The sequence below is a fragment of the Lepidothrix coronata genome, unplaced genomic scaffold, assembly GCF_001604755.1.
Source record: "Lepidothrix coronata isolate B3197 unplaced genomic scaffold, Lepidothrix_coronata-1.0 Scaffold22, whole genome shotgun sequence".
Taxonomy (NCBI): domain Eukaryota; kingdom Metazoa; phylum Chordata; class Aves; order Passeriformes; family Pipridae; genus Lepidothrix; species Lepidothrix coronata.
Genome location: NW_016690202.1, coordinates 4,757,847 through 4,770,225, shown reverse-complemented (window position 1 = coordinate 4,770,225; position 12,379 = coordinate 4,757,847). Strand labels below are relative to the sequence as shown.

The 12,379-nt window shown below is 39.0% G+C and overlaps 1 protein-coding gene across 5 annotated transcripts in view; it reads right to left on the bottom strand.

Moving 5' to 3' along the window:
• Positions 1-12,379, bottom strand: part of DOCK8 (dedicator of cytokinesis 8) — a 90,731-nt gene that overhangs the window by 20,395 nt on the left and 57,957 nt on the right. For all 5 annotated transcript variants that reach the window (XM_017808328.1, XM_017808329.1, XM_017808330.1 and 2 more), the window contains 9 exons: positions 11,391-11,546; positions 8,465-8,604; positions 7,715-7,884; positions 6,245-6,390; positions 5,362-5,544; positions 4,574-4,709; positions 3,896-3,983; positions 2,130-2,226; positions 675-809 (listed from right to left, as the gene is read on the bottom strand). In XM_017808328.1, coding sequence (XP_017663817.1) covers positions 675-809; positions 2,130-2,226; positions 3,896-3,983; positions 4,574-4,709; positions 5,362-5,544; positions 6,245-6,390; positions 7,715-7,884; positions 8,465-8,604; positions 11,391-11,546 — 1,251 coding nt within the window. The remainder of the gene's footprint in view (positions 1-674; positions 810-2,129; positions 2,227-3,895; positions 3,984-4,573; positions 4,710-5,361; positions 5,545-6,244; positions 6,391-7,714; positions 7,885-8,464; positions 8,605-11,390; positions 11,547-12,379) is intronic.

The following is a 12,379-nucleotide window of genomic DNA, read 5'->3' as shown; positions in this document are numbered from 1 at the left end:
TTTTTGTTTTTGTTTTTTTTGTTTTGGTTTTGTTTTGTTCTTTTTTCTCTTTTGATCTTTTGGGTTTGGTGGTGGTTGTGTTTTGGAGGTTTTGTAAATTGGTGATAGAGAAGTAAAAGGGAGACTAGGATTTGGCCTAGTTTTCAGGTAGAACAAAGATGAAATCTGTCAACTTAGAATCTACTTAGAATTTTGGAACATATCTTAGAAGTAGAAACCTAGCATGATGCCCCAGATCTCTCATGATCTTTGATTTCTCTGCTGCTCAACTGGTTGGAAACAAGTCCTGATGATATAATAACTTAAATTTGACTTTATGGAAATTGTGCAAACCCTGGCATTAAGATTCCTAATTAAAATCAGAATGCATTTGAAATAAAATGGGTGGAGTCTTTTATCTTTCTATTAGTAAATCTTCTATATTTGAGAGCAGACTGCTAAACTCACAAGATTATTCCGACTCAGTTATTCCATCATGTGTGCTCAGTGAAATAACCTTACAATAGCTGTAGAAATCCTGTAACAACCCTATAGACAGTAATTTGTATTTACATATGCAAAATATATTTAATGAATGCCAAAAAAAAGTACTAAGTGCACACAGCCCTGCTCTAGAAATGCTGCTCTAATAATTTGATTGGAAGCAAGAAAACAAAAATATGTCAGGAGCATACCTTGGCAATGAGTGCTCTGAGTGTAGCAAAGCAATGAGTCAGGTAAGTGGTGCTCTGATCGAAGCCAAGAGAATTTACCAGGACCTTCAAAACTCCTCCCAAAAGATTATCTCTGCACTCTACCGCAAAGCTTGCCTACATATGGAGGAGAAAAACAATAACTGTATGAGATAGTTCAGCAAGGAACTAGAACATAGGAGCTGAAGTTCTGCTTTCCAGTCCATGAGACATCCAGGAGTTTAGAATTTGCAGTTTTTTCACTTGTTAACATCTGCTTCAGATGAATTTCAAAACAATTCTGTAGTGATTAGGAAGACAGAGCAGAAAATGTCCCAAACATTTCCCAATTTCTGCAGCCCCTCCAATGTATTTTTAAGCTCAGCCAGTTTCTGCAGTGATTCTTGAAGCTCTGTTCACATTTTGTCCAATCCTTCATGTACCTTGTATTAGGAACTGATCCTGTGATAGGCAAGCATCATCCTTTCCCTTGCCTCCTCATTCTCTGATTTCCTGGGCATCTAGGCTAATAGGCATACTATTAGCTAATAGGCATAGGCTATGTTCTGATCCAACCCACAACCCAAATACTGGGTAGACTAGGTGCTGTGAGTGGTGTCATGTGAAAACAATGCCCAGTACAACATCAGTCTAGTAGCTAAATGCTCTTCTACTAATATGTTTTCAAGTACCGAGTTTTGTCCTCGCTATCTATGTGTGTGGGTCCCACAGCAGTATTCCCATATCCATGAATTTGGATTGTCTCTCCTAAACTGGGAGGTTATGCCTAAGCAGAGTCAACTATCACTTTTCACAGTGGTCAAAAGACCTGTGAAATTTTACTCCATCTGACTCCTAGCTGTTAAATACGTTCTGCACATTACATTGCTTTAGGAGGGCACATCTCTTTTCAGGACTCCAGGCAGGTGGGAGATACTTTCCTGCACAGAGCATTCAAGGTTAAATCTTTTTGTCTCTTAAATCCTTATGTCTAGGATCATACATGTGAGTATGATGTATGATGGCCCAAAGGCCATCCAGCACTACAGTTCTAGATTTCTAATATCTTCAGCTACATTCCTGGCATAAATGAAGGTTTTTCTTCTCTCATCCTCTTCAAACTCCAGGATCATCGTAAGACAGTGGAAAAGGCTTTCAAAAACATCTACTGAAGACAAGGTAGTAGATTTCCCTTTTATTCACAGTAGTGCAATACCTATAGCAGAAAGGCCTTGTAGTGACAGCATAAGACAGGCAGCAATTTAATCTTTGGATTCATTCTTATTCATATTTTTCTTATCTTCTTTTTTTTTTCTCTTCAAGACTATACAAGTTTACAGAAGATCTTGAATTAAAATATTTTGCATTGTCTAAGAAACAAAAGAAGAAATGAATCTTGCTTCCACTGCCTTCTGAGGGAGCAGGGACTGGTACCAAGCCAGCTCTGCCGTTTCTCACCTGGATGATGTTCTCTTGCATATCGAGAATGATCAGGTTAGCTTCAGTTGCCAAGTTTCCACTGATCAGAGCTTCTTGATCTAGCTCAGCTTTGGTCCTGCAAAAAGATGTCCTAATTTAAGCATGCAGACAGTACCCTGCAGACAGACAGCTGTTTAAACAAAGCCAAAATAGAAATGATACCATTCTGAATGATCCTGTAAGAGCAAACAATGACAATAGTGTTCAGCGGTGTTTCTTCAAAACTATAGAGTCAGTTGAGGAAAGCTGATACTGTAGAAGGGAAGTCTCAAAGGGGACATCCAAAACTAGGCCTCTAGATAGCTCAAATAGATCCTTTTGCTTCCTTAATTGTCCTCTGGGTAATGGCTACTCAATATCATGTTCAATTGTTCAATAAACTGCGCTGTAATTTCTGAATACATTGCCTGTAGCAGGACACAAAAACCTGAAATGGAATAAGGGTAATTGTTCTGACAATTTCAGAAGAAAAAAAGTAAAAACGGCAGACTAGGACAAAGTGGAAATTTCTTCAGTGCCACAGAAGCAGTGTTTAATGTAGGCAATTTAAAATGTTGATTCTTGAGACAGCAGGTCCACTGGGGTCAATACAGCAGTACCTCAGGCCATTTAAAAGAGAACTGAAATATGTATAAAATATATAGAAAATGGTGGTTAAGGCAATGCATAATACCTTCTTCATTGAGACTTAAGGACAATGTCTGCAACATAGCTCCTGTGCAGCTGAATATTCTAAGCATAGGTGAAGCTCCTAACAAAAGGCTCTTTTATGCCAGAAACACAAAGAGGAGGCTTTGTACTTTTCCCTAAACTGCTCAAAAAACGTTGCCTGGCCAGAGGATGCCTAGAGCTTGAGAATAGAGATCCTCTGACTTGGGACAAATTTCCTAAGGTGCATTTCTGTGGTTGGAGCAACACTCTTACAATCACACTTCTGAGCGACTTCAAAATCTGTAGCAGCTCTGCTACGTTCATTTACCCAAAAGTAAAACCAGAAAAGTAGAGCCATCCTTTAGGGCACAAACAGATAATTCTGCTGACGGCTAGGAAAGGAAATCAGGGTAGTAATATGGTTACTATTTACAATGACTGACTCAAAGCAACAAAGAACAGAAGGAGCTGCCAAAAGGATGGTGCTCTAATCAAGCCAGAGATCACTAAACATGAGCAAGAACTGAACAAATTGAGCGAACAGTACAGCTGTTTGAACCACTTCCAGCAACCATGGAGCCTTGCACATTGACCATGCTGACTAGATCTTCCTTGACATGACACATAGTTTACAGCCGCTACTACAGTCCCAAAACATTATCCTCCCTGACTCCTGCTAACAGTGCTTCTTGATATTAACACAGCATGTCAAACCCAGCTTAGCTGATTTCATGTGGCAAAGCATAAACTACAGTACTGTATATAGTGAAGAACCCACAGCAACACCAAAATAAATGTCATACCAAGCCTCTGTGGAGTACTTGATACAACCTGTATCACTAACTAGTGTTTTCCACACTGTTAAGAAGAAGGAAAAAAAATGCATAGATAGCTATTTAAACTTCTCATTCATGTATTTGTGACCTCTTTGTTGTGTCATAGCAACAGCTACATTAACATTTTCTATTTTGTCCTCTTTGACAGATTGAAACTGCTGATTTTGTAATAAAATATCCTAAGAGAAAGAATAAAACATAAAATCCCCAAACAGCTTGGTTCTAATAAAAGCAATATGTCTTTATTAAATTACTTACTTATCTTGCCTCTCATTTGCCTGCCGCCACTGAGTCTGCTCCTTTCTCCAGCGCAGGTTTTCATTTAGCCCCGCTGATCTGTCATTCCCTAAGAGTGCAACATATGTCAGTGAGATTAAAGCAAAAAGCAACACCTAAAGTCTGATAACTCAGCAAGAGAAGGAGATATATTTCTGTAGCACTCTGTCAGAATTAAAACCATTCAACTTTACAGCTTCAAGGCTCTAGTAAAAAGACAGGACCCCATCACTTACTTCATTGAGGATTTTTAGAACATTAGCTTGCTTAATGTCTTCAAAAATCAAACCACAGATTATTCCATTTATTAAATGAAACAACCTTTTTTGCTATGAACAATTTGTTCTTACTGATAATTTTGACACCATTTCTTGGCTCTTGATTAGACACCACCACAATTTTTCAGAACATCTTAAAACTTCTTTCTTGGATCATATTCTTCACATGAAAAGAGTTCAGTCCTACCTACACCTTGGATAGTTGAAAGTTAAAGATATTTTTATCCACACAAAACCAACAATGGTTTGCAAGAGAAAGGACTGTGGGTAAAAAATATAAGGATGAAAACAGGTAGTGTGCATAAAACCCAACAAACTCATTTATGTCTACAACCATTTGAGTTCCTCTCAAAAGACATGGGGAAAGAGGGGTATGAAGTACCAGCTGGTATTCTGCAGCGCTTCATCATTTCTCCTCTGGCTCCTTCACCTCTCAGTAAAGCCTCTTCTAGTCGGGCTTTAACATCTCGGGACTTCTGAAGTGCTTGGGTGCTAACTTTATCTGAGGTTTGCTTGCCCTGAAAGTAAAGTCAAATCAGTCGCTACCAATGCCTCCTGTACCAATTGACCTCCTCCTCAGGTCAATACCTGAGTCCAAACTACATCTCCAGAATGAGACACAAGAGGAGAGATCTGTAGAAAGGGCAGAAAGCAATGAATATGACTGACTAACATACAAAGGCTAATAAATGTTGCAAATAAGGAAAGAGGTAGCATATGTACTGCTAAGAGACACAAAGATGTAGCTCAGTACTACAGAGAGAGAAATCAGAGTGAAGGTTATTTGCTCAGTTTCAGACAGACCCTCTCAGAGAGTCCTGAAATCAAGTCCCAGCTCTTAATTAAAGAGTCATCCTTAGTGTCCTGTCCGCTACTTACAGGAGCTGTCAATATACTTCCCACCAAAAATAGCCCTCAAATACCCAGGTAAAGGAAAATAATAAAACAGCTTAAGCCAAAGTCATAGGACTTCCTTGAAGGTTTTGGCTGTATTTTGCTTGAAGGCTAGTATCAGTTATTTTATCTCAATTAATTTGTCCATTTGCAGTATAGATTAGAAAAGTGCTAATCTAACCACTGCTGATAACAAATTTACCCCAGACAGCTGGAATTTATGGAAAAAAACCTGAACCAAAGCAGGACCACAAAACCATGCCATGTTTCACTTACCTTGTACTCAAAGCATGAGACACAAATGAAGAGAAGGTCTAAAATTCTGTTCAACTGCATGGGTGGAAGGTCTGCAATCCATTTCTGTATTAGATTCTGATCAGCATTCTTCATGATCCAGAGGAAACAGATCAAAAGATTGCGAGTAGTTTCAGGACCTAATGTGGCACTCTGTCTGTAGGGCTAGAAGCAGATAAATGTCAGTTGAAAGAAGAAAAAGGAGAAGAAGGTCATTCAGGCGAAATAATGTTATTTAAATGATAGTCAAATCAAATCTCAGAACTGGACTTCAGTAAGTTTGACCTCTTCCAGGTTATAATTATTGTATTTTTTGAATGTATGTATCATTAGTGAAAGGAGCAGTTGAATGAATTTGAAAGACTGAGAGAGGCACAGGAGCATTGTTTGCTAGACATTTGTATTTTAATTTCCCTGGAATAATGTAGAAGAAGAATCTTTAACTGTTTGGTTTCCTCCTGCCATCTAGTTGTGTCAAATTGCACAGTAGATTAAAAAAACAATGAGGAAAGAGATAGAGAGAGAAAAAGAAGGATCTGAGTCCTAGATCCATGTATTAAGCTGAGGCTGGAACTGGGAAGCAGTGTGGCACTCATTTGCTGATCTGGAAGTGAGTCTAGGCTGGGTGTGGAAATTGAAACAAATGTGGGAGAAAAAGAACTTTGTGTGGTAAAGCAGTAATTAAATGACTAGAAGAGAAGAGGAGAAGATGACAGGCGGAATATGAGGGATTCTTTGGGGCTGGAGGAAACAAAAATGCAGTTTCTCATGACTATAGTTATTAGTGACAAGAAAGGATAAAAGGAGAAAAAAAGAAAGAGGAAAACAGATACAAGCAAGGAGACTGGTAGAGAAGTGGACATACCAGGGACACCAGAGGTATTCCAGAGTTCCTGATGTTGAACTGATTCCCTGCAATGGCAAGGGCCACATTTTGGTTGATTGCACCTGCAGACTCTTGTTCCTCTTCTGGGCTTGCTGTGCGTCCCTTTCCACTGCGGATATCTGAAACTAGATTTCAAATACCCCATTGGAACTTCAGGAGCAATCCAGTTGTTGCTGCTCACGTCACAGTTTTCCATTGGTCTGTAACCTAACAAAACAATTAGTACCTCCATCCCCGAGAGTGTTTTGCTGATGTACCAAGCCATAAAAGAGGCACAGCATTAGCAAGACAGATTGAAGCTATCTGCAAAGACTGCCAAATTATTCAAATAAATAAAAGGTGGTAGCAAATGTGAGGTTATCTCCGAAATTCAAAGCTAAGCCAGTGCTTCGTAAGACTTGGAACCACCCAGTTCCAAGAAAAGAATAAACATAGAAGCCATACATGGATTTGGTGATACTCAACAAAGTATGTAAGTCAGTACTAACAGGTGATAGAGCCAGTATTGCCTGATGACTAAAGAAAAAGTTTAATTTCAAGCGTCTAGCTGCTTCTATTCCCTACTAGTCTTGACATCACTATCAGCAAATAAAGTTACTTATACCTAAGTTTTGTAAAAATCTCCTCTGATTCTAAGCATCCATTTTGTGTTTTTCAAGTCCTGTGTTTCAGTGAAACTGAGTGACCAGCTGGACCCTGTGTGTTCAGAATGAGATCAGCAGCCTCTTGTAACAGATACTTAAAAAGAAGGACACTCTAAAACTTAGCCATATGGGTACACCTGGGCTTCCTCATAATATCTCTTTTCGTCTATGGTATGAGGATAATATTTAGATTAGATGAATGATGTGAGATCCGATTAGATACTGTAGACTAAATACTTCGACCTTATCAAACTGAAGGTGCTAAATAATACTTTCACATTAGTAAGTTTTTTGTTCAGATGTCTAAACACAAAATATTTTCGGGACAGTGACAAAAATATATTCTTCAGAGTTTATACCTTTAATTAATTAATTTTTGTATCATGTTAATAGCACTAAGGAGCAATAGAAAAAGACAGAAAGAATACAATCCAATTTCTTTAATTGTGATATAACAGGATGTCAGTATCACTCTTGTTTTCTTCCCTACTGTCTGCTAAGCCTACCTAGATCTCAATATTTTATGCAGACCCTGTAGGCTTTATTTGCAAGATCATAAAATTTACACTAAGAGATATGTAGGAGTACTTACAGATTCATCTCTGGTCTATCATTTACTCATGAAGTGAGGACACCAAAGCTTTTCCTGTCTGTAAAAATCCAGTTTACTTCTAAGTAAATAAATATTCAGCTTTACTAGACCATAGGGAATTTCTGCACTTAGCGTGATCTCTTTTGTGTTTGATAAACTGCTTAAACAAGTCGCACTAAAAAGCTAAAAAATCCAAAGGGAAAAAGGTCTTACTTGTAAAATCATGGAGCTGTGGTAGTGAATCCAAAATTATACCAACCAAAGGGAGGTAAAGAGCTGCAATTTTAATCTTCACCTCTTTTTTGGAGCAACGTGGATCTAGGTCATGGGAACTCAGCAGGCTAAGGATAGCATTGACAGCTTTTCTTTGCACCTTGTTAATCCTGTTAACATAGAAACCATCCATGAGCTCCATTTATGGATTATGCACAAATCACTTATAAATCAAAGATGTAATAAACAAAGTGGAGATTAAAGAAACAAATTAATACACCAATATTCATTGGATAATCCCTTCCATTCTGATCAGAGATTCATGTTTCCTTCAAAAGACAGGTATGTTAAATCTCCAAGCTCCTTTACTACAATCAAGGAGTACCTAAGTCTTTCAAACTTCCCATAAATTTCAGTATGGTGAAGAGAGGTGCTTAAAGAAAACCATCAAACTCTGGTGAAGGTTTGGTTAAACTCTTAAGCTCAGACAAAGGCATAAGTGTCTCAGAGAGAAGAGCAACCGAAATTTTGTGTTCTCAATTCACGTACTTAGCCAATACTATCACAACAAATAGCATATTTTTATTCACTGCGAGCAGATAAAACAATGACTGGGTCATTGCTGTGTTACAGAGTGACTCATTGAAAAGAGTGGGGGAAACAGGACTGCACTGGAATCAAAGTATGACCTTGCCAAGAGTAACAACGTGACTCAATTCCATTCTAAAATCTGCAAATTGAGATACACACCCCTCGCTGTCTGCGTCCAGCGCTGCTGCCAATTCAGTGAAAAGTAAACCAGTCAGAAAGTGTTGCTGGCGATATTCAGCTGAGAGGTCAAACATACCAGTGATTTTCTGGTCCTGGAAACTAGAGCAGGAGCTGGAGTTCTGCAGAAGTATATTAGAAGTGTTAAAGTATGATCACCGAAACCAAGGCTTCTTAAAGAGGTTATAGTCACAGTCCATGTAGCTAACAGAAAATCTCTACCAGAGGAAAACCACAGACTTGAAGAAAGGTTGGACATTTTGGAGGAAAACAACTGGGTGTGAAATAAAAACTATCTAATTTCAAATGAGTCTCTTGCTAGGATGCAATCTCATCCTTTTCATTCTGTACCAGCAACTCAAGTACCTGACGTTTTTTGAGATGTAAAATTCCTACCCTGTATTCACTCATTTCGAAAGGATGTGAAGTGAAAATTTCCTCCATGTTTACAATTCTTAATATTGCTCTTACTATTGCAGAGCAGCCACTGTGTATCATACAGCAAGAGGCTGCCTATACATTAAGTGGGACTTTGGTGTCTTCAGCATCCATGATGCCTACCACGGAAGTAAGGCCAGGAAAGATGTGAACAGTGTTTCCTTTCAGACTGGAAATCCTTGGCTGAGCTTGCTGGCAGCTGGCACAATTTAGAACAGCCTTCTAAACTGCTGTAACTTAGAGCTTTGACTGATATACAGCCAGCCCAGGAATAGAAAGTTGCTGCTATATATGTATTGTGAACTTAGCTTCTCCAATCACTGGTATGTGCCACAGGTCACCTGGAATGTTTTTGTCACCCTGATCAGGTGAGTAGAAGTCTTAAACTCTATTTCCCACTGCAACTTCTTGGTTGTAAGAGTCCAGATTCAGCTTTTAATTTATGCTCTTCAATATTCTTCCCCAATATTTCTACCAGTCACCTAAGAATAGTCCCAAAACACAAACACATGAAGTATCAGTATACCGCACAGCGGCAGCTATCTTCCAGCATATGGGGTCAAATAAGACGCATGTCTCTGAGCAGCCCCATATTTGTGCTTCAACCCACTCAAATTCAACCTCAAGCAGACTGTACTATGGCTGCACTATGTTTGTGTGGAATAACACTAAAGTGTAGAGCACCCATTAAGTGCATTTGGCTTCTCTCCAAGAATTTAAAGAGATTTATTCACAAGGCCATATTTCTACTTAAAATCTCACTCTAGGTAGGCAGCACTCCTGCTGACAGATCAAAATTACTGCAAGGGTGGTCAGCTAACATATTAAATCATCCAAGGGCCAAAAAAATAGGTTACTCCTAAAGGAAAAAAAAAGTTAAGGATGTTGCTTGAAGGAAAGATTAATTAAACTGGTGTCTTCCCAGCTCTGACTTGCTAGAACTAGTTATAAAAGCTATGCTGACCTTTTTTTGCCTCATAAGCAGAAGAGTCACATTTCTCGTTCTCTGGCATCTGGGATTAGCATTAACCAAATGTATTGGGAAACCTCAACTCTAAGACCTTCAAGCTTTACTTTTAAGACCAGCAAAAACTTCAAGAAAATACTGTATACTATTATTGACCTGTGAGAACCCTTAAGGTATGAGATGTAGCATTCAACCAATTCTTTGCCAATGATACTTGAGAAAGAAACCATGAATTTTAACTGCTCCATTACTCTGACTGTTTTTGTACTTCCCATTGTTTTTAGTTTCAATTGTATTCCCCTGTCTCCAAGGGTTATGGCAGTTATGGAGCATTGCACTGAATTGCTTCATCCCAGTCCTGACCCCTGCAAAACCGCTGATGTCGAAACAGACAGGCTAGCACCCTTTGATAGAGGGTTTGCCCCATAGTAAAAAAGCAAGATACCATCTAAGTAAAATGTAGAGAAGAGCGCAAGACTGGCAAAATAGTGTGTGGCATGCCAGTCAACATTTCTCTTTTGAATGTGTTCATGAACTCCATGGTCAGGAAGGTCCTGATATTCAAGAAATCTAGAGTTGTGTCAGTATCAGGCCAAGTCTGGAAAAATCTGCATGTACTGGGGATGACATCCTGGGAGAAATGAGAAATGATGGATACTGCTTGGAGAGATCTACACAGGATACCTGAGTGTTTCCACACAGAAAATCATAAAGTTAAAAATAAAAAGGAAAACACTGTTCAAACACAGAGAAATCATGGACAAAGTCATAGCATCATGTGTACTACTGCAGGGGGGAGGAACCCAGAACAAAGAATGCTGCTACTGGAAAAAGAAAGTATGATAATCCTGCTCTAAGCAACAGGAAGGTGCAACAGAAATTCACTATTCCAGGATATTGAAAAATGCAGTCACTAACTTAATAGTGGTAACATCCACATCCACTTGGAGAATTAGAAGATCAGTTAGAAGGCAAACACACAGAAAGTTTTCTGTGCACTGCTGCATGCCATAATTCTCCAAAACAGATAATGAAATTCATAGAATTCAGACAATATTCAAAGTTGGAAGGGACCAACAAGGATCATCAAGTCCAATTCTCAACTAAATGGCCCATACAGGGATCAAACCCCCAATCTTGGTGTTATTAGCACCACACTGTAACCAAACTTGTGGTTGTGTATGGATGGGATAAAGGTGTGCCTGTAAATTAGCCTTCAGAGCTATGTTCCTTTTCGACCTGCTATGTCTACCTTAATAGTCATTTTCTGTGTGCATGTTTCTAGAAAAGCACATATCTGGGTCATGTTAAGTTTTAACTTGTGTAGATGCAGTTTTGCAGTAGTACTCCTATTCCTCCTTCTTTATTCAAGAGGGAAGTTTTTCTCCCTGATCCAACAGCGCCTAATTTGAAACTAAATATTTGAATGCAGAGCAACAGAAGTCTTTCTCTACATGTGTGCTTCATGTGACATTCATACAATATGATCAAATGGATGACTACCTGGGAGGATAAGGAGGGAGAAGGAGATGCTGGAGCAGATGCAGATGTCATGAAGAAGAAGTTCAGATTGAGGTAATGCTCATGGCTGCAGAGAATTCTCAGGAACTCAAGTCTCATGGAAATTAGGGTGGAGAGTGAATTCAGCTTGTTTGAAAGCTAGAAAAACAAACGAAAAAGTGTAAAGCGATGGACACTTACATGCAATTACTATGCAGTGAAATATCCTGCTCCCTGAAAAGGAAATAGACATATAGCCCAGCATACATTAAAACGTTCACTGTACCTAACTAGCTTCCATACATTAGCTGCTCTTCGTTTCACAGTGATGGTGTCTCTCTCCCCACTCCCCAGCCGACTTCCCAAGTTCCCAAGAGATAATAAATTGTTTCTTTCCTTTTTCGTCCCAAAAGAAAAACAGACAATATTTTTCTCTTTTGCCTAACACAAAAATGAAAAACAAACTAAACTTCTCTGAGTCTTTGGCAAACTCATAAAAAGTCCTGCTAAGCAACACAGGGCAACACAGGGCATCAGTGGTCTTGTCATGACTCTTCATATCAGCAGTGACATCAGTGAAGTATTGTACATACTACAGAAAATGGGATGGTAGCCACCTTGCATTCTCCTACCATCAGCTGACAGAGGGCCTTCCATTGGCAGAAAACTACAGCATGTGTAAGGGTTCACAAAATAGAAGGAAATGTTCCCCTTCAAATACAACAAATAATCTTGTCGCAACATCCTGCATCATCATCTATTTCTAATTTTTCGGAGAAGACAGAGATGTATCATTTTGGTTGACTATCCCAAATCTAAATACTGTCCTCACTGCAACAGAGGACTCGGAGACTAAAAGTTGATCTGTACGGCCTGCAGACCCTACTGCTAAGGGATGTAAAAAAGTAAGGGAAGAAAAGTGGTTCCATGGATGCTCTGCAGCAGTGCAAAGTATGACATTTCTAAAAGAGTCTTCACCTCCACTCAATTGT